The 26,055-nt window shown below is 32.7% G+C and overlaps 3 protein-coding genes across 6 annotated transcripts in view; 1 reads left to right on the top strand and 2 right to left on the bottom strand.

Moving 5' to 3' along the window:
- Nucleotides 1-1,927, bottom strand: part of LOC123706814 (extracellular sulfatase SULF-1 homolog) — a 66,977-nt gene extending 65,050 nt beyond the window's left edge. The window contains exon 1 of the mRNA XM_045656271.1: nt 1,769-1,927. The gene's annotated coding sequence lies outside the window, so the exon portion shown is untranslated. The remainder of the gene's footprint in view (nt 1-1,768) is intronic.
- Nucleotides 1,928-7,786: 5,859 nt separating this feature from the next.
- Nucleotides 7,787-16,510, top strand: LOC123706989 (glutamine-rich protein 2). Of its 2 annotated transcripts, XM_045656704.1 has the most exons (22): nt 7,787-7,920; nt 8,425-8,486; nt 8,908-9,078; nt 9,422-9,455; nt 9,754-9,786; nt 9,977-10,006; nt 10,119-10,311; nt 10,945-11,112; nt 11,566-11,732; nt 11,867-11,935; nt 12,073-12,212; nt 12,452-12,560; nt 12,943-13,055; nt 13,383-13,568; nt 13,956-14,143; nt 14,465-14,589; nt 14,912-15,017; nt 15,149-15,308; nt 15,655-15,697; nt 15,976-16,067; nt 16,349-16,370; nt 16,465-16,510. In XM_045656704.1, exons 1-22 carry the CDS (start codon nt 7,914-7,916, stop codon nt 16,482-16,484), a joined length of 2,238 nt encoding a protein of 745 aa, XP_045512660.1. In that variant the 5' UTR covers nt 7,787-7,913; the 3' UTR covers nt 16,485-16,510. The 2 variants fall into 2 exon arrangements, with proteins under 2 accessions (XP_045512660.1, XP_045512661.1); XM_045656705.1 differs by lacking the exons at nt 7,787-7,920; nt 8,425-8,486 and having other exon boundaries at nt 8,972-9,078; nt 9,422-9,451.
- A 385-nt stretch (nt 16,511-16,895) lies between these two features.
- On the bottom strand, nt 16,896-25,731 carry LOC123706882 (zinc finger Ran-binding domain-containing protein 2-like). 3 transcript variants are annotated; one of them, XM_045656458.1, is made up of 8 exons: nt 25,260-25,731; nt 25,041-25,181; nt 21,895-24,774; nt 21,359-21,503; nt 20,964-21,054; nt 20,601-20,708; nt 19,143-19,295; nt 16,896-18,818 (listed from the first exon to the last, which is right to left on the bottom strand). In XM_045656458.1, the coding sequence occupies exons 1-8, from the start codon at nt 25,545-25,547 to the stop codon at nt 18,683-18,685; spliced, it is 3,942 nt and encodes a 1,313-aa protein (XP_045512414.1). In that variant the 5' UTR covers nt 25,548-25,731; the 3' UTR covers nt 16,896-18,682. The 3 variants fall into 3 exon arrangements, with proteins under 3 accessions (XP_045512414.1, XP_045512415.1, XP_045512416.1); XM_045656459.1 differs by having other exon boundaries at nt 25,655-25,722; XM_045656460.1 differs by lacking the exon at nt 21,895-24,774 and having other exon boundaries at nt 25,260-25,712.
- Between the last annotated feature and the right edge of the window lie 324 nt (nt 25,732-26,055).

The following is a 26,055-nucleotide window of genomic DNA, read 5'->3' as shown; positions in this document are numbered from 1 at the left end:
GAGTTAGTTTATGTACATATTTAAATCATAACAATATTAGTTTTTTTAAATTGTAACAGGAGGCAAACGAGCAGGAGGCTCACCTCATCTATAGAAGACTAAACGGTAGGCTAAACGGAGATTGTTAAGAATCGAGATATAATATATTTATACTTAGTATTTACAATATATACGAAATATTTTATACATTTATAATAGATTCGCAAATATTTTAATTATTTTATTTCTAATCTACTATTGGAATTTTGGAAATAAAGTACTGTAAAGTTTACGAAGCCCTAGCTTGCCAGACCACAGGACCATTAAATAGGTACCTAGGTAATATTATGCAGACGGTCCAGGTTTTATAGCTAAGTCAGGGGCTTGTTAAGAGCATATTTTCTGATATTCAGGACCAAAACGGGTATGATGTATATAAAACATGAATTTTGCAATAAATTCAGTCTGAAAAAAACCTACAGATTCATACATATGTGTAAAAAAATACATTGATTCTCACTCTTTGAGTCTCTTGGATATTTTTTTTTGCAACCAATGTTAAAGTATAATTGTAAAACAAAATCTCTATTATAAATAGTTTTTGCTGTTGTTATATGCCTCAGTTACAATGTTTATTGATTATTTATTTTCAAAGTGACTTAAAACACCTTTTTTAAAGTTTAAATGTTACTCGTATTTTTTTATTTAAGGATTGTTATTTTCTAAAGATTTTCAATACCACAAATATGAAAATAAAAATTTAGAATTGTTATACACCTTACATTCATCATCAACATAAGCTTTTTTGGTCCATTTCTGGACATAGGCCTCCTGCTTCCCCAGTCCCCTGCACTGGTCGCATCCTTAGATAAACGTAAGTCAAATCTATTCGTAGTTATGTAAGAAACATGAATAAACGTAAATAATTAATGATTGATATAAATGTGATGGAGTTCTTTGCCATTGACGTTAGAAAACTTCCAATGCATGGTGAAACCTCCAGCTATCAGATAGCAGAGCTTCGAGTACGTTACTGCAAATTCCAAAGTTACCGCAAATGCAAAAAAAAACAAAGAACTTCGAAACAATGTTTTAGAATTATCATATCAATGTGTGTGAATGATGATCCTTCTAATGTCGGTACCAATTATGTACTTAGTATATATAACTATAAATATAAATAATTGTCCTTTGGTGTTGCATGTGGTCTTTATGTAATACACTATTAAAATACAAATTATATTACAATATGCAATCAAATCAAATAGTTTTATAACAATATATATTTAATAAGAAATATTATACCACTGATATGATACTGATGTTGCAGGAACAGGATTCGATGTGTTATTATTTCTACGCCAACTTTTAACTGACATTCGAGATTTGTATAGTCATATTAAAATGTCATGCAAAAGCTTCACCGACTGAAAGATTAGTTATAAATGAAAGGATATTAAATAAAGCATATAACAAAACATTTATTTCTGTCCTACATAAAACCCAAGTTCTATTTTATGAGAAACAATATTTTTTTCCGCTGGCCATAGAAAGTTGTTTCCCTAACTTATCTTAAAATGATATAGCGTTATTCCCGTTACGGAACTTGGAATACTGGAACACGAAAAATCGCCACCATTTCCCTACTATTTATTAATAACGCCACTATTTCTCAATATTTATATTCCAGCATAAATAACCTCTTATCAGCAAAGATAAAATCGGAGACAGCGACGACTAGTCTACCACTAACCGTGTGGACTTTCCTCTAAAATAAAATTTCACTTACCACAATAAAGCGTAAATCGCACTGAATACTTTTCACTAAAACAAATACACAAATGTTTTAAATTATCGCTAACAAAGCTTTTAACTTTGTTATGATACACGTAAAGTTTCTGACGTGGGAACTGTCTCACGTAACGCGGTCGACCGCTAGCCGCTTCGGCACTCGGCGCAAGACTGTCATTCTCACTGCATCCTCATTCCTCAATCCGATGTTCTCTCCCGAGCTTTCTTCCATCCCGCTCGCGCACTCACCTGCCCGGTAAAAAATATCAAATTTCGCCGAAATACGTACAAGTTAGTTTATTCAAAAGGAAAAACACGATGAGACACCAAACTATTCTATAGTGTCCTGTGGTGTAGATTTTTCAGTATCAAAATATACAATTAGTTCATATTTGCAAAATGTTTTAGAATTTCGAAAAACAAAACCGTCTGATGACGTATACGTTGTTTACACAAATTACTCGAGTTTCTTAAGGTCACGTAAATATTGTTTTTATATTAATTTAATATTGATTAATATTTAAGTTTGTAGTTAAAAAAGTATTAATTAATTTAAAATAAAATAATACCATAATTTCATAAATACAAAACTAAACGCAAATTCAAAAAATATCCTATGTAATTATTACCGTGACCATTGAAGCAAGGCATTTAAATTTTTGCTTATTAGAAAATACACCTTATTGCAAAGCTATAAAGTCTCCGCTATTCAGTAAAAAATCCTGCTACTGACCAGGCATAGTTTACCCACGTTCGCACGCAACGGACTATAATTTGGATGCATTTATCTATCATTTGAGATGTTGTAAATTGCTTTGCTGGGAGCACAATGACCTATTGAAGCCTTGAATAAGTGAAGCGTTTTAGCATCCAATGTGGTAGATATCCTAGGTCAATATTGAACGAGAAACTCCACTGTCTTGTTTACACACCCCATTGTACTATGTTAAAACTGGTTACCGTCGCTACCAGCCAGTATTAAGAATGTTTGAATATACCTGTAGATTTATTATGGAATTAGGACACTTCATTCTTGAGGTCTGCACTGTAGAGATATATCATGTTGACGATTCTTTAATTAGATGCAAATGCAATAAAAGATCACCAAATAATAATCCTATGAATACGTGAAAATAAAACAAGTTATTTCAAACGAATACACTTTACTTACGAAATATTTATCTATAATTATAAAACTAGGATATATTAATTAATACTAAAAACTGTAATATAATCTTAAAAGAATATAATAAATACATTAAAATAAATTTAAAATTCAAACTGCGGTTTTTGTGGCATGTGTCATAGATTTTAAATTAGAAATTTAAATTGGAAATTTTCGTATAATCGCATTATATTACAATTATATTGAGACAATTAATATAATTTTAATTCTTACATAACTGAATTGTGTCAATTGTTCACTTACATTTCATCTCGTGATTATGGAAGACACGCAAAACAACGGTAAATATGAAGCGTTTTGATAATAATAATAATCGTTTATTTGCCAAGATAATGGTACAGTGGTTAGATCGATCAATTAAAAATATCCATGCACAATCAGCCATTTGAAATAGGCATGCAAATGTCATATAAACTTTTAGAATGTCTAATTAAGAACATAAAATAATGTCAAAGTTAAATTATTTACAATCGGTCTCAAATCTATGGTCCAAATATTCGCCTAGGCTATAAAGGCACTTTGCCTTTAAAAATTTATTCACCCTAATGCTTATATGTTATTAGTATTACGTATCTTAATTAAGTTTAACTAGAATAAAACATGCTGAGCTATTTATTTTTCCCCTGAAATATAGGATGAGTGCTTAGGGATTTCTCCTGGTTTAAAGCTGTAAAGGACACGACAAAGCACTTTCAAAAGCTTAAAATAAAATCAAAGTTCAAAGCCGCAGACCGACTTTTAAATCCTTAGATAAACTCGGCTAAGATTTTTCTCAACAATGATGTAATTTATAGACGCGAAGATAATGTCGCGTAGTTTTTATAGTTTTAAAACCTGTAAATTTGAAGAGTAATGTTTGTCAAGGACAACGCAAGCGCTATTTAAATAATCTTCTTACAAAAAAACTAATGAATCATTCCTTTAAAGGAGTAACAAGGGGAAGCTTAAATTTGAATTAGGTATATAAAACTTAATTTAGGTATATTGCCCGAAATTACATCTAGAAATGTTAAATGCGCACATAGAAAGGAACTCCATTGGTGGGGGATCGAACCTACGACCTCAGATCAATTCTTGTAATAGAATTATTACTAGTCACCGTGACCACGCACGCTGTATAGCACGCGAAACGTCGGAAAAAAATTAAAATTATGTAAATAATTATAAGTTTTAAATAATAGTACATGGCTTCAATCCGTTTAAAAAGTGTTTTTCTTAATGTGTAAAAGCTATGTTAACAAAAGACAATACAAGAATTATTACTATCATTGTTATCGTTATTATATATTTTTGTTATTAATGGCTTCGAATCTCTTCGAATCAACCGTAGTAGGGACAACAAAAATATGGCGTGTAACCGAAAAATGTGACGGTAATTTTTTTTCCAACGCCGATAAAGAAGTTTCACTTCAAAAATCTTCTGTAATAGTTACTTGAACCAGTGTCGATGTTAAAACCTTTTTTCAAAATACCGTTAAACCAATTTGGTTTACGTAATGTCTATAAATGTGCATTGTTAGAGATTCTTAGAAACCTAATGAGGAGTACTTACACGTGATTATGGTATATGATATAACAATATGTGCAAACATAACTGTAGGGATATATGACCTTGCAAGCTAAATGCTTAATTGTTTACTTTACAAGTTACGTTCTCCTTCACGTGGACATATATCCAGCGGATGAATATATATTATTGATTACACATCTATGTACATAAACGTAAAATTTAGAAGGTGGAAAGACCAGATTAAGAAGCAGCAGGTGGTACATGGCAGAGAATGGCACAATGCGGACAGAAATGGCGGGATTTGAACGCCTTTCTCAAAAAAGCACACATAGCATACCTAGGAATTAATGAGATGATAGAATTGTGATTATTGAACATCTATATCTAAATCTTTCTTCAAAAGAGTTTAGGTCCTTTAGGGTCCGATTCAGTGTCGTAACTTACGAATTAGAACATGTAAGTCAAAATCAAATATAATTTTGACATACGGGAGTCACACTTAGCGCCAAGCCTTGTGCTAAATCTCCCCATAGAATTCATATTTAGCGCAAACTATGTTTCCACGTCCACGCCAACGTTTTTGACATATGGGAGTCAATTAGGAGATTAATATTAGTAATCTGATTTAATTATTTTAATTTCAAAGAACACATTAGAGCACACAACACATTCTACAAAACGTTTTATATAAACGTTTATTTAATAACATAACATATCTTAACAATAATTGATAATTAAAAATCATTTGTCTAGAAAACGTACCACTGTTGGAAGTGTTCGTTTTTACCTTTAACCTTTAATTGAGAGCATTTTATAACATTTGACAGAGATAACAAACTATGTACCGCTTAATAGTCAATGAACGTCTTGTTACAGATTAACTGATTAATTTAGTTATGAATGTATGAAACTAATACAATTAATTTATTAATAAACATTAAGTTCACTACTAACACCGAATTGTAATACTCAACGTTACAATGTTTCTCAATTTGTTGTATATTTATGTAGCTTCATACGTTTTCCTTATTTTATAATACATACACATAATACATTTCTGAGCGCATTCGCATCATCCTTTTTCATTACCCTACATTTTTAAAATACAAAATACCGCGAATATCCGAGTAATACCGATATAAGTCGTCCGACTCGAGGAATAAACATATATGTTCTTTAATTTGAACGGAGACAAATACAACAAATAAAAAACCATGGAAATCCGTCCAGCCGTATCCAATTAAGTGTAAATATTAAAAATTATTTATCTTATATATTATTATATTTCGAAGCGGTTGTCAAGCCCCAGTTCCACACAATGTTTTGTTAAGTAAGAAAACATCATTATTTCGTGCAATTCACTTCCTGCTTTTGTGTTGCAGAGTGGAAAATAAAAATGAACAAGCAACGCGACCGCACAGCTCATCTGTCTACTTGCTTCGTCGTTTTGGATTCGCTATAGAGAAATACACGCTGTGGTCTATATGGTTCACTAAAATATGGTGTGCTAACTGATTGATGAAGGAATGACTGTTGACTGTTGAATAAGGCGATACGTATAAAAGTTGTCTCTCAACAAGTTGACGTCCAGAGACAATTTATTCAATACCTTTGCTGCGGAGTTGTCAATACGAAGAATGACAAAATATTAATAATAAACAATCAATTTTAGCTTTCTAGTAATGAAAAAGTTTCTCAAATAGATTCTGTAGTACTATAAAAAGACTTTGAGGATCTTCGACAAAGGTTTTGGTCTTAAATTTAATAAATAGCAACCGTAACCCGTTCTGCAAGGTTCCTGCAACCCTGAAATGAATTCTTTTATGCATGTCTTAATAAAGATGCTTACACACAAGGTGCATTTTGGACTTTATTCGAAAGGGAAAGAATGAAAAGTTGAGTGCGTGGTCCAATATTTACTATTAACATATACGTATGCAGGAGCTGTTGTGTTATGGGTGGGCCAGGATGCATCTGGGTATATATTAAGGATTGCTTTAATCTTAGTTTTATTAAATAAAATACTTTCTTAACCTTAGTGATACAGTCACATAGTTTAGGATAGCTTGTCGTAGTAGAAGTCTACCTGGAATAAACGGAAACTGATCCAATCTTAAATGCCATCCGTGAACACACAACGCCTAACATGTGCGTACTCGGGCTGTTACACAAAGCCACAACACAAAGTGTATTACAGAAATTCAATGGCCTATGCCTTCTAAATCTTAGGCTATAAATTTCTACAACAGTCTCATTTAAGTACTTTTCATCAGTGCCTGAATGCTGTAGATTCGCAGCAAGACAGCCCTAATTCAAACTTCCGTTTATCAAAACCAACATATTTTGGACTTATCTCTTTACTCGTCTCTGAAACCTAGTCGTAGGTCCATATTCTAATTCGTAGCTGAGGTCACAATCTCCTTTTAAATACTGTTAAATTCAGAAAAACACTTTTTGAACGGATTAAAGCCATAGCTTTAATAGCTATATTATTATTATTAAAAACTTATAATTACACAATTTACATAATTCAACATTTTATGTTTTTTCCGACGTTTCACGTGCTTTTCAGCGTGCGTGGTCACGAAAAAAAATAAAACCGAAAAATGGTTTGGACTCTTAAGACTACATTTAAGTGTGTTTATCACACGTTCTAGAATTAATGTACCTACCACTTCTATCTAACTAAATAATAAACCGCGTTGCATCATATCATCCAAATGTACGCTATACACCAGGTGCTAATACAATACAAATTTGAGGTTATGTACGTTTTTGTTACACGCGTCCAAGCCTTCATTTCATATGCACTGAATTGAATGCAGCAGATGCGAAATAATATTCAGAAGAAAAAAAATTGTATGCATTATTTATGCATTCAAATATTTTTTCTTCTACGCTTATATATTCGAGCAAAGGCCTGGATTGAAGGCCTTACTAAGGCGCTTAGTGATTGATACCCTAGTCAACCCTGTCGTGCTTTCCAATGACGACACTCTACCATTAGAATAGTTATGCGCATTTAACACTCACAAGAAAAAAATCTGAAGAAACCGTCATGACTGAAACTCCAAACAGTAGCGGCAACCAACTTGCTGAAAAAATCACACGGACAGTCTCAGGTTTGTTTTATATATATTTAATTAAAAAATATATTTTATAACTATTTTCGTTCAATCAGAGCTAAACGCAGAGCTTGGTACATGAAAACTCTGACAGATATTTGCTTAACCAACGAAGTATTATATAAATAATTAATAAAACTATTTACCGCTGCGAAAAAATAAAAAAACTTTTGACATATTCATACATTTCGTCAACAACTTTTGACAGCTGTTTGAATAAAATTGCCAAAATGTTTATAAATATTTTCTAGATGATTTGTTAATTATTTTTCGACTTAGTTTATTATATCAGTATAAACAGATTTAGAATACTTTTATCACCATGTCAGGTAATTACTTTCTTGTCGTTTTTTCGTGAATAGTTTTACGTATACGTCTTAAAGTTACCGAGCAATTTCTATCAAGATTCCGTAACAAAAGGTATAACAAATAAAACAATCTCATTGCACTGTATTTAAATAATACTGATACTTATAACGGTGACATTACTCACGTTTTTATGTGGAACTAGCTTTAAAAAATGGTTTTGTTTGATCGTTAAAAAAGTATCAATATAATAGGTTGTCCTATATATACGAACATAAGTTCGTAGTTGAGCTAGACTCCTTAGTTCTGTAAGTTAGTAGATACGCAAATCAAAATTTAATATGAAGTATATTTGTGACAAAAAAAATTCTCCTTTAACTGTACCCATTCGATCGATATGATGATATATCGATATTTGTATATTTGTGTATTTGTTAAAACAATATTTTAAATACAAATATGTATATGTTTAATAATATGTTTTTAAAGGCTTTATGTACGTTTATGAACAGGCTTATTTATTTCAGACGCAACAGCGGTATATTTAAACCTGGGCGACATGATTGACTTGGCAATCGGCACCCCTGAGGTATTTTTTTATAAAAAGATTATTCTATAATAGACTTCTTAAGCCATAAACACATTATTAGTATTATCCGCGTCCAGCCACGTTACCGTTCATCGTTCGTTCTCCGACGCATGAATGATTTGTGATGACTCTCTATACAACAAAGGTCATTCTCAAATCAGCCCAGCCGCACTGGTATATAGTGCTGCGGGTTAGAGATCGGCTCTAGTCTTTACATCAGCATCTCATTTTTTTAGTTTTAGATTTAATTAGTTGATTAATCTTCTATTAAAAATAGTTGTATTGTTGAAAATGCGACATAGAGAAACAATAGTATTGTTGATTTTGAAGCTTAGTTCGACCTTCGATTTGTAGAACTAACCTGCTTTTGCTTAAACTCTCAAGTAATACAATAAACCAATAAAAATATTTTTTTTCCTAGATTGGTGTGGTGGACTTCTGCATGCTCCAAACAGTTCTGCACTGCCTTGCTCAGCAGTTACGTGTGCTTGGCAAGAATGTCGAATTGCGTGGTAGCGTCGCAGCCCTACCCCTTGGGAGGGAAAATTCGCAAACTATTGCTGTCAGCGAGTTTCTTGTTGACACAGATAAGGTCCTGCCTCAAAACCGCTATTATCTATATCACCTGATAAGAACTGTTTCTGTAAAAGAAAGAGGCAGCCTCTAAAAAGCATTAGGCAATTATTGATAATTTTGATAGTCATATTAAATATTGTATTAAAAACAAAAGGACCTAAAGTATTTATCTACAAGCGAAATTTCCATACCTTTTTTCTAATCAAAGATATTCAAGAACGACAAATAATAAAGACTCACTTTTTTTTAAATGTCGATTTGTACTTATGTTAATCAAATTATAAGCTAACTTTATTGCATATGGTATTGCAGAGTATTGTGTTTATACAAGTTATATTAAACAAATCCTCTTGTTATAGGATACACAAGAAAAAACTGTTAAGGAGGAAGTACGTAAGTTAAACTTTTATCTAATACTAGCTTGCCCGGCTGGCATTTTATTTTATATTTAGAAATAAATGCTCTAAATAAGTGAATTAATTTTTATTGACAGTTCGTCATCTATAGGATTTTTTCATAATATACAAAAGTATATACTGTAATATATTGTAAATACACTGTATTAGAGTGTCATGAAATTAAATTGCAATCTTTTAGTATAAATGAATTAAGAAAAATATATTAACATACAAAAATACGAATCGTTATAATATTGGTATAAATAGATCTAATGTATAAATTATTTTTACAGTTCCTCCATCGGAACCAGAAACTATTTTAGTCGGTAAGACATAAAATGAAGTATGTATGAAAATATATAGGAATTACTTTCTCTAAATTTTCACATAGTTAATTAAATATCATTTTTTAATATCAGTTTCACACCATACTCATGGTTTACAATGGATTAGTTCTTAATGAAAATGAAACATCTATTTTATGGAACTTGTATTAATATTTAATTTTGATTACAGTGGAACGTGTAAAAAAAGTGGACTCACCTTGTAAGTGATCACATTTTTATTTACCGTCAGCATAATTTCTAAATTTTTCCCTATAACCTGGGATAAGTTTTTCAGAATTTTAAATGTATTAAGAATTACATTTTGTTATTAGCTCGAAGTCCACCTCGTACTCATTCGCCTCCCCCAAGCGCACCTTCCCCGGGTCCTCAAAGGATGGCTTCAACAGAAAAGCTATCCCTCGTTACCATGAGTAAATTCAACCTGTTAGAAACCACGGTTGAGGACCTGAAGAGTCGTGTGTACGGGAGCATGCCTAAGAATGAGGAAATTTTGGAAGAAGTTCGGTAAGAATCTTATCCTGTTGCGAAAACAGGACATTTCAAGGAGCGTCATGATGTTCAATGTCATTGGATGTGGCTGAGTCCATGCGTCTGGTTATCTTTCTTCCTAAAATATGGCGAGGTGGTCTCTAAAATATGGCTGGCCATGCGTCTAACTCTTGCTACATGTGGTGACTGGTGAATTCGTGTATGCTATGATGTTATTCATTTTGACTATGTATTTGCGTGTTATTAACACGAGAATGTAAGAGCGTGCTCCTATTTCACCATGCCTCCTGGTGATAGAGGACAAATATTTGTTTTCAATTTATTCTATTAACTATTAATTACTTAAGAAGTCATGTGGAACAGGGTGTAATCGTTGCAGCTCCTTACAAACATTTAATAATTGTGGAACAGGGTGTAAGAAATGTTTTCTATAGAAAGTCTTTTTTTTTTTAAATTTAAGTTTCGGTGGAATACATTGGTCACAATTTCTCTGCCCACCGAAGCGTCGACATTCATTACAATAATATTATAATAATTGGTTTACATTGTTAAGGTATAAATTGCGAATAAATAAAATAATGTTTATTAACGCCGCGAGGTTTATTCCAAGTTTCGATCAAACTAATATGACAAAATGTATTTTTTTAGGTCACAAACGAATCTTAAAGCCATAACTGATATGTGGACATCGCTTAACGTGTCTTCCCGATTGGAAGCAGCTGAGGCGGGGATAGCGAAACTGAGTTCGTTGGTTCAGGACATCATATCGGATACTGCTGGGCTCCAAGATGCTATTAACGCCCGTAAAGTGTCAAGGTGGTTACAGTTTTATCGGCAAACTATACTTGCTCTACGTGGTTTTTGTTTTGTATACAACTTTCATACATTAAAATAATTAACATTAAATTAATCAACAGATACCATGACTAAATAATAATAACCATAAATAATTGCCATTAATTACATAAAAATCGTATATCCCAGATTTCTGATGTATTGAGCTGTATTTCAGGAGAAGACAGTTACATTAAAACTGTAGGAATAAAAAAATACTTAAATTTAATCTTAAAAAAAACACTTATTCCTTAATTTGATATTACAAAATATTCGACTATACACTTGCACTTTAAGACAGACATTTTTATTAATTATTTTGTCCCTCAAAACTTAGGTATGTATATATGTAAAGGTATCTGATACACGTCAAACGTAAAACTATCCAGCTACTGTTTTCTATAGCTATTTACACTGTTTTACATATTATTACAGAGAACCTCAAATACAAACCATTGTTGCGCCTCCTCCGCCAATTGATAACGTTGCGTCAAAAGATGATCTTGCAACGCTTCAACAACGTTTAGCAAGAATGAAAACTGATCTCGACAATTTGGCAAATTCCTTTAATACTGCTATGGCTGACATACAAGCGGGATTAGGTAATCCTTGTAGATATCGATCATTTGTCTTAAATTTAAGCAGAATGTTTGTGATCGACAACTTTACAAGAAGATATCGATTTCCTGTTTCTTAAGTATTTCTTCAATATGGACTGATTAGAATGTTATTACAGCTATGCAACCACCACCTGCACCTTCGCCTGCTCCCTTACCTGCACCCTCGCCTGAACCTCCACCTCCAGGTATGTCATATTAAAATCGAAATTGAATTGACGTCGTACCTAACTATCACTATGAATTATTGCATACAACATTTCGTTATCAGCTTCATTAATTCGGTGTAATATTATTAATACGAAATAAGACTTTGATGTTTTAGTTCGACGAGTAACAGAACCGCCTCGCCAGTCATTCTCACAACTCACAGCTGGACTGATGGAAAGACTGAATGACTTGGAAAAGCGACTGCAACAGTGTTGTGATACTCTCGGGAAGAAAGACGGTGTCCTTCAAGATCAGGTAAGATTAGAGAGAGGGCTAAGATAAGAGATCAAAAGCGAAATTAAATTATATGAAAAGCGCCGAGCAGCAACTAACACGCACTACCGCTGCCTGCCTTACAGGACATACATTTCATTTTCAACAGTCACTAACTTTCACGTTTTGCATGGTAGTTAGCAAAAAATGTAATGTAAACTGTGTATAAATTCTCTTGCGATATAATTAATGAAAAGTTAACGTATAATTCGTCTTCATAGATAAACTCGTTCCAAGATCAAATCGAATATTTATCAAAGCAAATAGCTGCATTAACGCGCAGTCAAGAGTCAAATGCTTTGTCCCCGGATTTGTTTAAAAACATACAAGGTAACAAATATTGCTTTAAAATTTAAATATGTCTAAAAACAAGAATATTTTAGCATACCGAGCATCAGTAGAAATGATTTCCTAAAAAGCGTTTGAAATTAAACAGTAGTACCGTTGCTGGGTCAATCTGTTTAATGATCACCAAGTGCCACACTATATGGTTTATTTTGTCGTTATAAAAACAGCAAAGGAACGCTTTGCCTGTTTCATCCTCCCTAGATAGTATGATATGGGTTCAACAGTTGGTTAAACAGGCATGTCCTGGACTGGACAAGCATGCCCTCCAATAGACTACATCTCACTTACAGCAGGTGGGATTGTGGCCAAACGTCTATCCAGTTATGTATAAAATATATATATATTAATTAGCTTAATTTTACAGGTTTGATGTCACTGTTCCAAACGGTACAAGAAATGCAAGAACAATTGAAGCAAGTCCACGAAACGGCTTTGCAGCTAGCTTCTGAAAAAGAAGACAGACTTCACAATATGAATGTATGTCTATTAAATAGTACTTGAAAAACAAATCATCAGTGTCGCTAATTAAAGAAGGATCCTGAAAAACTCCATTATAGAGTAGAAACAAATATATTTTGTTATCAATATGTAATAGATGTAACTAAAGAAACGAAGAGAACTAATAAATCTCAATTTGGTTCACTTACTAACTACATTCTCAACATTAGTTAGTTTAATCAACTTTCGGTATTAACAAACAAAAATTTTGGAAATTGTACCAGTTTCACCTAAAATATACTTTTTGCGTGTCTCACTATAGTTTGTAATATTAGGTGACGGTGCAATCTAAATTACTTCTTTCAGGCACTATTAGAGCAAATAGAATTGCTTAAAACCATTAAACTGGATCGGGAAGACATGGTAGAAGCGATGGCGGATAAGGCGGACCTGCGTATGCTCGCGCGCAAAGTTTCACGCGACCAATTCGAACTTGCGTGCGATGATCTTTCTCGTGGGTTGGAGCACGCACTTGGGAAACTTACTTTGCAGGTATAGACAATGTTTACCTGATAGAAGTTTAAAGAAGTTTTGAACGTGGGTGACTATGATATGCGTAATTGACACCTCAAAACTACGCTCGTACTACGACATCAAAGAACATTGTAAGGGTCTGTATGAGTTATAACATCCACGACGTGTGTCATAAAACAGAAGTGTACTCATGCGGCGAATCATGGCGCGTCCTCTGCGATATAGCTTGGTCTTCGCTCTTTTTGTATTTTCTTTTAAATTGACGTCAATAACTAACCAAATATACAAAGCACAAAAACGGCTATTTAGCAGATCGCTCTACTGAATTATTTTTCTTACCTGGCCTGATCCAGATTTATAATGTTATAGTTGTTAATTATTGTAAATACCTATTAAATATTGAAGGAATCATTATGGCAACAAGCTCTTGACGACATTCAACGTGAGATCGAGATGAAACTAGATAAGATGGAACTGTCACCAGTGAAAGACTTCTTCAACAACAAACTAAGACAGCTTCAAGAAAATCTGAAACAAATGGCTGCGTTGCGAAGAGAGGCTGAGGCAGCAGGCACCAAGAGGAAATTGTTGAGGTGATCAAAAGTTAATTTGTAACAAATTACTCAATTTTATCATACACATTGGTGAATACTAAATATCCTGAACAAGGCTAATAAACCCTTGCTTTCAATCTGATAGCCAACATCACATCAATAAATTAAAGTGGCTAGTATTGTATCTTCTCGGTTCTACCGCAATACCAACTGTCCTATCGGAACGAAAGATAATTTTTCTGAGACACTGAGATCTTAAATATTCTCAACCTGTTTTATTTCTCCTTGCTCTTGAATGGATTTTAGAACACATTCTTGTAAATATGAATTGCTCTTACTCAAAACTAATGCATCTTTCAGAGACGTAAACTGCATATCATGTGATGCTAGAGCCGTTATGTCGATGGAGGCCGCCTCCAATGTGCCAGTCAGCAAACCAATGCCAGCCAATCTATCTATGAAACCGTATTTAAGCTATGAACTAGGTACGTAGGAAATGACGTTTTTATGTTATCTTAGAGTAGCTTTACATAAATTATATTTAATGATTATTATATTATAAGCATTTAGACATAATTGGTAAAAATATTTGTTTCTTCTTCATTAAAATCGCGTAACAAATACTGCAGGAAAATATAGATTTAAAATAGATTTAACTGTGTAAGTTCATGAAGTTTTTTTTTGTGTGAAAGCATTACAATACAATCATTATTATTTTATATCTTATGTATAGAATATTGTGACGTACTTATGTATATATAGTTTGTTACTTTAGTTTATAATATAATGTTTATTATAATTTAACAGACGCAATTCGCAAGACCCAAGCCACCAACCTACCACAACGGAATATGAGAGATTGGGAGAACATCGAAAAACAAATGGACCAAAAGAAAGTCCCACCCAAACCTAAGTATATTTACTTTTATTGTATTTTAAACTAGCGACTATTGAGCCCTTTAACTAGAAGTCTTATTTTTTGATACCCGAAAGTCAAACATAGCTAAGTCTAGACTCTGACGCCTTATTTTTATGTTTTAATAGATCGGAATCGGACAAACATCTATGTAACCGATATTGCGGTGGTTCGCACACCACAACGACAGCTGCTCAACGCGTTGCCCGTCTTGGGCACTTTATGAAGCAGTGGGGACCAGATGTAGTGCCACTGTCTTCTGGTTTGGCTGCTGGTGACGATGGAAGGGTATGTACTTTAACTGGATACTAAATCTTTGTATAAATTGTAATATTTAATATCTTATAAAGTACACCAATGCTATAACTATTTAGTTTGTCCTTGTCACATTTATTGCTACTTGGAAATTAATGAACGTGACGAAAATTTAACAAATTGAGTCTAAGAAACAGCGCCATAATTCACATGGGCTTTTCGTAGTTTTCCTATAGCATTGTAACGCACAAGAACCTCTATGCAAAATTTCTAAGAATATGCACGCGTTTACATGTTACAAACGACGAACGAACATTTATATAGAATCGCGTCATTTATAATATTAAAGCACATACACGCGAGCGAATTTTTTTTTCAGATGTACAAAGTTGCTACTGGCGAAGGAACAAATGTAGGGCCAGGTGATGTTATATTTAATAATAAACAATAACAATGGTTTGGTAATATTATATATTTGTGATTTTCTTAATCAACAAAGTAATAATAATAATCAAAAAAAGTAGAATATTAAAAAAGTTTATATTAGTTATCAGTTTTTATTTAACTAAAATAACAAAGTAATAAATCTGGTAGTGAAGAAAATTTAGGTGATGTAATTGATGACGTAATAAAATATATCGAAACTTATAGAACAATTTTAGAATCGTTAGAACATTTTTTTACACCATTTTAAATATAGGTGGAGCAGTTGACGCCACCTGTACCCCAAGGATGAAGAAACTAGACCCGTCAACGCCTAAGTCGCCACAGAAGCCAGCTAATCTCAATCCTGTAAGTATTTGATTGTAGCTTTGTCTATAGGTTCTTAATTTTTGAAGAATTTGACATGCATCTTTCATTACTATCATGTAGCCGTAGACTATGGAAATTGCGCGCCATTTATTTATCTGGTTCATCCTAAACACACACATGTATTTTAAAACTAAAAACAAATTTTATTCAAATTCTATATTTCCTTTCTTTGTGTATTTCTGTACATGCTTTGTATGTACTTTGGCATATCGAAAATATGTATTAAATGCGTCGTAACGATAACTCTATTTTTCTTTCAGGAATGCCGCTGTCTTGAAGGAGGTAATATAACTGCTAATATAAAGCTACTAATTTTGTATATAATTATTATTAATACTTAATTACTTTTTTACTTACTTAATTACTTTTATTGCAGATCGTGGCGCTAAGGGATGAAAAATACATGAATTTCATTTATATAATAATTGTTTTTAATAGCTATTGCCAATAATCAAATAATTTTATTTAACAATTAATCTATTTATTTCTACAAGAAATGATTAACACTCTCCAAACAAGTTTAAAATTCACGCTTATATATTTTTACAAAAGTTAATTTATATTGAATTATTAACTATATTGGATAGATATTTTCCTTCTCATTTCTGAATAATTTTTATTCGAGGTTAGAACATAACAAGTGATTAAATATATTTTAAAAATCTATTTCAATCTAATCTTTTTAAACAAATCTAAGTGCCCGGATCATAACTCAAGGAGCCTCTTGACTATACGTCAGGCCCTATACGTATTCTATATTCAGAGAATATAGAATACGTATAGATTAATAATAGAAATAATTAAAAATGTTATTATTCATATCACTTTATTGGTAAATCATTACCATACATTTAAACTTACTCTACTTAAAATATAGGTATAAGGTTCTATAAATTTAATCAACAAATAACGTTAATGTTACAGAAATGTATCATTTGTCGTTAATACCAGCCTGAACGTAAACCTTTTTGTATAAGGTCATGAACCTGCAAGCTCCGAGCAGAGGAATTTAGGCAAAACTTGTCAGCAGCAGTCGTTTTATGTACAAAAAGATATTTCACATTTTAATGTCAATTCTAGAGCTTTATTGCAATTGGCTTGCGGTTACATTATCCGGTCTGACAGAATGAATTGTATAGTTGAAAATAAAAATACGATCCAAGGACTTAATCTGATATTTTTAAATCTTTTTATTAAAAATTTTTTTAAAAAATCTTAGCCGTTAAAAACAAGAGAGTGCCTGAATTCAACAGTATTATTACGTTGAACCTAAAACGATCGAAGAAAACTAAAAAAATTGGTACAAATTAGGGTCATATTGTATTTTTTATTTATTACATCTTAGTACAACGTTATCAAAGTTCTAATTCATAACTTCTAAGTAAAAGCTTTTCTTTACACGTTTTTTTAGCCTACTATAATAACAGCAAAGATTCAAGTGGCTAATTGGTAATTTAAAATTAATTATTGCGTTTAATTGAACACAACGCCACCTAGTTTCAAAACGCTGAAATTTTTATAAAAATATTTTCTTAATACCCTCAAAATTCTCTTCGTTCTATCATTAATTATTTACACAAATATTCTAATACAGACCGATGTTCTTTATTCATTGGTCCGTTTTAAACGTTTTCAAAGGTAACGGGCCGATAGAGAAGTCGAAGTTTGAACATAACAAAAAAAAGCGAGGATTATTGGCGTTATTTCTAGAAAAGCGGTTTCACTGTAAGCGAAAGTTAAACTAAATCTATACACAGCTCAAGACAAAATGTATCTTATCAATATTCCCTTAAGGTTCAAATTACAACTAGCGCAAGAATTGAAATACTGTACAAGTTCTTAACTAAAATAAGAAAATTAGGAATTATAATTTTGAGCCGAATATGGAAAGTATGAATCTGTGTTCTACGGTATGTTGACTATTATTTCTTTACACAAATTTTTACAAGATGTTTTTATCTTCCAAGTCGAACAATGTTCTCTTGGGAAACTCTCGAAACATTCGCTTGGCCTTGCAATGACAGTGTAAACTTCATATGAAGTGACTCGTTTAACGTCACTTTCTTTAAAATGTAGAAATTACTGGAATTTGATTGGTTTGCCTTGTCTGAACATCTTTTTTCATCTATAGAATAATTTTTTTTTAAAATATATTTCTATTCAATTGCTGAGTACCTTCAATTATGCTATTAATCCCCTTTATATACATACCAAATTCACAAAAAATCTGTGTAAACGACTTTCGTCTCTTTCTGTTAAATTGGCTTTACATTGTAATGAAAAGAGACCAAAGAGTACTTAAAGAGTGCAATTACACTGATATAGTTTTTTAGAATAAAATAGTTTACACTGTAGCACTGACAATACCATGGAATGTTCCAGCATTTTACATTTACACTTATAATCGTTTCGAATTCGAGAATGTATCGAAAGTTTGTGCTAATGCATCGAGGAGACCGCGAATTCAGTTTAATGCTAATTTCCATAATGTACACATGCGAAATTGCAAAGTACCGTCATTTTGTGAATCCCATATACACACAACTTTTTAAACAAATAATTTACACAAATTAAAAAAGAAGTACTATAGATAATTAACGATGTCTCCCATGAGCGCCATAATGGTTTCCGGTTCCCTCTCTGGTATATCGACGAGCCTTTTTGTCCCGACTTCCACGAGATTTATCCCGCCTTTCTCGGTCACGGGACCATTCTTTGTCTCGGGACGACCTGGAATTAGTAATTTTCTATTGTAGTTAGAATTTTCATTGTGTCACATGTAACCTCATTATTCTAATGTAAACACTACGTTATAATGTTGGATTTATCACTTTTGTATTCCTACACTGAAATGTCTTAAACAAAAATTATAGCTAGAAATGGCATACACATTTATGTAACAAATCTAAAACATATGGAATAAAATAAAATACATACAACACAGTTTCGTCATTATAGTTCAGTAAAATTTTATATCGCTTTGTCCGGTTGAAACACACACTTGAAAGGTAATAAGAAAAATATTGCAACGAATAATCATTTATGTTTTTTTACCTAGTCTCTCCAGCGGATCGGCTATCTCTAGAGCGGCGTCGGCCTGGCGCACTCGAAGAACGCGACCTTGGTGAACGAGATCTCGTCTCTTTACGACCTTTGGGCGAGTCGCTTGGGGACTCACGCTCGCTGTTCAAGTTGAAATCGTCAAACCTGAAATATGGGATATAAAATTAAAACCAAAAAAATGCCGCATTTTATAATAGGTAACTCAAAAACATGTCGGTTAAACACAAAATACAGTTAAAAAATATATTATATATCATAAACCGAATTTGAAGAAACTACGACTGTTCCCTAAGTTGGAATATACATCATTCGATATGAACTTTAACTTTCAAGAAAATTATGGACAAATATTAACATATACATAGGAGAATCCTAAATGTATAAGAACATTCTATTTACATAACAATATCACAATAAAACTAAAGAAAAAGGATGAAAATTATGTTTTACTGGTAAACTCAATTACTTATAGACAACCCCGGCTTAAATTGTGTTAACATTTGACACAGAGTAAAAAATCTGGTAAAAACAACAACAGACATGACGGTTTCCTCATGATTTTCTCCTTCACCGTACGAGCGTTACATCTAACTAAAGGCATGATCGCGAACATAGATAGAAAGTCCATTGGAGCATAGCTGGAGATCGAACCTCCCACCAACCCTCAGAGACACACATTAATTCACATATATCAAATACTACAGATCAAACTAATAACTTACTTATTATGAAACAAAAATTTCTATAAAATAGTCATACAATTTATTTTCATAATATTTCACATTTTCTTTTGATTTTCTTTCATTAAAAAAAAAAAGTTTTAACTTGAAACTGGCATAAAGTTAAAAGTATTGCCATAATATAAAATGTTTTTTTTAACGGAACCATGCATGTAGATTAAAGTAACAAGAGCTCTTTTATACTCGTGATGACATGATTAAAAATGTTGTAATGTCAACTGCCACCTGACAGTGACAATAGTCAAGTCTGGAGATGTAACTGATTAATGGTAACGGTTTCAACTTGGATTTGTGTATTTTAATTTTAGTTATTATTATATATACACATATATATCTCCAGTATGTTTCTAATAAATAAACGTTTAGGCAGCTTTTACAGAGTTAAATAAAAAAAATATATGGAGACCCGCCTTACCCGCTTTTGAATATTACGTAACGAATTTTGGGTGGGGGGGTCTTCTTGTAAAACGTTACGATGCGGGTCGGGGATTGAATTACGCGTTATTGATAATATTATTTTCGACTTTCCAGTACTTTACAAACACATAATGGTACGTTTTAGTTATAAAGAGTCACTGGGGGTGGTCACTTTCCACTTACGTTATGTTACGTGGTCACGTCACTTTACTTTATTTAGAATCTCCAAAAATTGCATGACGTAATATTTGATCATGTTGATTTGAGTACTTGAAATATGTAAAAAAATTACTTGTTTTTTGGCGTTTGCCCATTGGAGCTGTGACTAGAACTAGAGCTCGAAGACGAACTTGATGATGATGAAGAGCTTCTAGACCTGGATCTTGACTTTGATCTTGACCTGTAAGTATAAATAAAAAGTCAGTACTTCACATATTTTTCATTCACATATATTTTTATTAATGATAAGCGTTGTAAATATATTAATTCTACCCTGGTTTAGATCATCAAGAGAATGTTGCAGAAAAAAATTGTTTGAAACCTGGCCTTTGAACAATACATACAAATAGTATTTTTAATAGATTTTATCACAAATTTTCTTTACTCTAAGAATTAATTACTTAATTCTAAGTAACTCTAATAATAACTTATATACCTCTTTCTTTTTCTTTCTACTGGCGACTTTCTGTCATCCACAGGTGCTGACTCCGTGTTTTCAGAACTCGCGATATTGTTATCAGTAGTTTCTATAAAAAATAAAATAGATAAAATCATTTCTACATTGACAAAGCGCCTGACATACCCTGGTTATGATCCTGGTTTTTGTTTTATGAGCAAAACGAAATCTAATTGTTTAATTTAAGAAAAAGTATTTATCTGTCTGTGACAAGAAAACCAAGAAGAGAAAGAGAATATTATTGTTTATTTACTTAATACAATTAAATAAAAAGATGTGAATAGATATAAAGCAAATTAATTACTATATTGTATATTATATATAATACATTTTGTGTCTATTATTAAAACAAATTAATGACGACTTATTCATACCATTTTGGGAATTCGCTTTCTCTTCGTCACTGCCCCAAAGGTCATATTTTGACAGATCCGCCTCGTCACCAGATTCCTCCTCATCGTCCTCTTCAGCGCCATCATCGCCTTCCTTTGAATTCCTTCCTTCCGCTGATGTTGACGCCTGGAACAATAAGCAAAGTTATATTTGTAAGAGGAAAAAAGTGTTGAGATGACCGAAATGAATAATTTGTAATATACGCCTTAACAAAAAGCAATAAAGTCTAAATAACGACATACAAATTCAAAGTACTGTTTAAAAGCAATTAAACAAAAATGTAATTTGATAATTTTTAAATAAATGAAACAAATAGTGGTATAGGCACAGAGTGTGCTCCTCAATTTACCAACTACTTTACTCTATTATTTTAAATTGGCCCGTGTCAGAAGTTGTTTTCAAAGTTTTTCCTACATGTTTTTAGTACATGAATATTTTTTCCATCACCACGCAATATCTGGCCAAGTTACGTGCCGTAATGTCTCTGTGTTTTATTAACTATGATATGGATACAAACCTTTTTCTTTCTCTTCATTCTTTTCCCGTCACCTTTTTTTCTCTCTGGTTGCTTCACTGTCAATTTAAGTCTATTTAAAATTAATGGTTTAGGAAGGGCAAAACTTTTAAAATTGCCTATAACAGGTCCATTTTCATCTAAGCATTTTGATTTCTCATCCAAGCTTTTACAATTCATGTTAAGCTTAATGTTGAATGGCATAGTAATTGGGCCCGGATCAAAAATATCACTCAAGAATGGCGTATCACCTTTGTTGCCATCCAACAATTGCAGTTCCCTCTCAATACTTTCATGTTGGACAGATTCCAGTTCCCATTCATCATTTGTTAAGTTTATAGTCTCAACATTGGAGTCTTGTTTTGTGTCCTCAGTTGGTTCTGTTAAATTTTGTGGTTGAGAGAGCTGTTGCAAATTTTTGAGGGCCAACAGTAGTGTGTCTGTGTTAATATTATTTAGAATGTTAGATAAATCCAGAGTAGAGTTGTTTTGATTGTCAGGTTTTTTAGGGACTTCAACACTTAAGTCACTGAGGCTTTCAATTTTTTTTGGCAAACTTATTTCATTTTCCATGGTTGTGGTTGGAACAGAGTCTTTGCTTTTTATTGTAACTGATTCTAAAACATGTACTCTTTTCAAGGGACTTATATTTCTGACTGTGTTAGACTTCTCTAAAGAGTCAGTTGTGTCAACACAATCTTTTAAAGCATGAATGGAATCATCAGGCAATGGAATGTTTGTTATACTATGCGAAAACATTTGAGTTTCAGTCTCTTCAGAACCTTTATTTGTACAATTATTTTGTTTAGACAAGGTTGTACAATCATTACCTTGCAAGTCATTTAATACATCAAGCATCTCATTGCGTTTTTCTAAAATTGTTGTGAAATCTAGCTTACTATCAGTTGAGTTATACAGAGTGTTTGATGTTGGACTCAAATTATTGTTAACCAAAGGTAAATCGACAGATACATCTTTTACATTAGATTCTTCTTCAGTATCTTTATAAAGATCATCATCGTCAATATTCCATGTATTTTCATATTTTTTTCTTATCTCATCAAGCTTTTCTAGGTTGTTAGTTTCAGGACTTTCTTCTCTTTCAGTACTAAATATGTCCATTATATTTTTATTTTTACTATTGGAATTTGTTTGCGCAATATCAAAAACACGTGAATTAGTTTCCAGTGGTTGTTGTTTACTAGGGGTGGATCCTATAGGTGTTCCAAAGGAGATATAGTTGTCAAGGACAGTTGAACTATCCAGCTTATCCTTAGTGAAGTCCTCAGACATTGCATCAACCGTATTTTTAGGCAATGAATAATCTTGCTTTGGAGGAGGTAAGTTCAATATTGACCCATATGGTTTTGATATATTTATGCTATAATCATTTTTAACATTTCTACAATTCAAACCTGGTATTGCATAGTTGGATGTATGATTTAACAAAGTCGGTGGTGGCTTATTGTACATTTGATTTGTTTGAGAAGAAAGGCTTTTTGTTGGACTTGCATTTACAATTCCTTCACGTAATGGGACTGAAGCATTTCTGTTTATAGAGCTCCCATTACCTTTTGCCCAGTATCCTTTTTTTTTAACAATGTTTTTGAAGTCTTGATAATGTTTTTTAGCTGTTGCTGCCATCATTGTGGGTACATATTCAGCAGATAATCCATCATTATCACAAACATTGTCTTGATTCCTAACATTCATATTACGAAAACTTGGCAAGTAAATATTGCCAGTTGCTAAAGGAGACTTCTCAATTTGTTTCTGAGTAGTGTAGCCCTGGAAAGTTGGGTTAGTGTTAGAGCATGGAGTATCACTTTTACTGTAAGCTACTTTTTTTTTTTCTTTGCATACTGATTTTTTGTCAGCAAAAACTCTTGATCGAAAGTCTATTTTCTCACTACTATATGATACTGAATCTGAATCACTATCTGGCCGATGAGAAACATTGCTGGTACTATTTCTGGCATTTATTGTTTCTTCATTTATTGGCTCCACAAGTTCAACATCTGAATCAGATGATTTGGAATCTCTACTGTCTCTTGAACTGGATCTTGAGGTTCTTGATGAGGTTTGACTTTTGTGTCTATCTTCTACAGCACTTCCAGTACAAGGTGGAGGTTTTTGTTCTTTATCAATCAATAATGTTTCTGCACTGCCACTTCTATTATGACTAAATAAGGTTGTATTTTCAACATGCTGATCAGTATCTTCTTCACTATCGAAGTTGATAGGTATTTCTTCAGGATTAGAAAGCCTTATAGGTACTTTTCTTGATGCTACATTGTTCTTCCTAACTAGATTGTGAACCACTTTCTCAACATGATTATCAACTAAACAGCCAGTGCTAAGTAATTTTTGCCTCCAGGCAAAAATTGTTTTGAAATCAGGAGCTGGTTTATCATACAAATTTTCAAATTTATCCGTGCTTATCTTACAATTATTGTAAACAATAGCAAAAGCTGCAGCTTTGACTCTTTCCTCAATGGTGTATGTCACTTCAAATACATCTAAGGAAGATGGTCCACTGAATTTATAAACCACATCATTATTTGTGGATGAAACTCTGTTTTCCATAACAGGATTGCTTTTAACATAACCTTCATGACTCGAAGAACCAGACTGGTCTTTATCACTGACACTAGTATAGCGTTTACGTTGATTTGCACTAGATTTTAAAGTAGGATGTGTTTGATTTTGTTTAAAATTGATATGGTTTTGTACTTTTGTCTTTAAAGGTGTAATTGAGGCATCACAGATAGAGCCATCGCTTAGACTTCCAGTAACTGTTTCGTTTCCTCTTATTCCCTTCTGCCTTGCTGATGGAAATATTTTCATAACAGGTCCATCAGTGATTACTTGATGACTGCCAACCTGAAGGCAGGAAAAATTATCTCCAATTTAGTAATGATGTGCTTGAAAAATTTATGTCAAAATCCTAGTCTATTATATCAACTCTTCTTAGCTTCAAACATCCTTTGTCTGTTTTATTCAAATGCAGTAAAAAGGAAGAGAAATGGTGAGTATTCACGTAGCGACTGCTATAAAATTGTACTTGATAATTCACAGAATTATTAAAAACCCCATATGAGGTACTCAATAGTAAAAGGTTCAAGTTAATAATAAATAAGAACTCTTACCATTTCAGAGGCATCTGATTTGCGTTTCCTTTTTTTTCTTCCAAACTCATCATATTCGTCGTCAGATGACGAGTCCTTCTTACGATACTCAACAACTCCCCGTTCATTATAACCGCCGCCGTATCCTGTTCGGGCTTCTACCTAAAATTGGAATAATTATTTACACTATAAGTACTAATTATTTAATACGAAAAAATATTAGGTATCTGGAAAACGTACTTCACCAAATTTTGGCGAATGACAAACATTACATGTTGGTCGCCGGGCCCAGTTGACATTTGCACACTTATTACATTGCCAATCGTCGGCATTGAACAAGCCGCGAGATTTTTCTGCCGCAGACTTCCCTATTTCTGTGCCTAATTTCTTTTTAAATGACGGCCCACCATTCTGGCGTTCCTTGTTACAACGATAGCAAGATTTTCTTCGACAAAAGTTAATATTTCCACAATTTGGATCACTGCATATCCAATCCCCGTCGTTCATTTTGATATTGCAGATATCCATCAACAAAACTGAATAAAGAAGATTTACATAGTTCCTCTTTACAAGCAAATATCAAAAAAAAATACTGCGTGCTTTCTACCCATCAAAATTGAAAAACGATACACTACCATTGTTTAATTATTTTAAAAACTAAAAACCATTGGCCAAGCTAAATTGAGTGGTACAGGGTAATACTTGTACAAAGTTCTACAATTTACTGTGCAGTGTGCACAGAACATATTAACTCATCTGTAGTCTGTGAAAGCATAGGTTAGTAACTAACCTAACCGTTAGTTATTCGATAAGCACTTAATATACAATCTCTTCATAATATTTCCCGCTAAAATAACAAACTAGAGAATATGTTTTTTGCGATATTGATGCTATGACTTGTATGCTATTACGGAAACCGGTTGCAAATTGCAATGACTAAACTAAACTTTCTTGCCAGTTTCAAGTAAAACGTTGGAAAACTACCTGCGAGAAAAAATAAACAAAGACATCAAAAGAAAACAAAGGGATAAGCTAG

Source organism: Pieris brassicae, chromosome 3 (genome assembly GCF_905147105.1).
Source record: "Pieris brassicae chromosome 3, ilPieBrab1.1, whole genome shotgun sequence".
Classification (NCBI taxonomy): Eukaryota; Metazoa; Arthropoda; class Insecta; order Lepidoptera; family Pieridae; genus Pieris; species Pieris brassicae.
The sequence above is the reverse complement of the archived record's forward strand: the minus strand, read 5'-3'. Positions and strand labels throughout refer to the sequence as shown.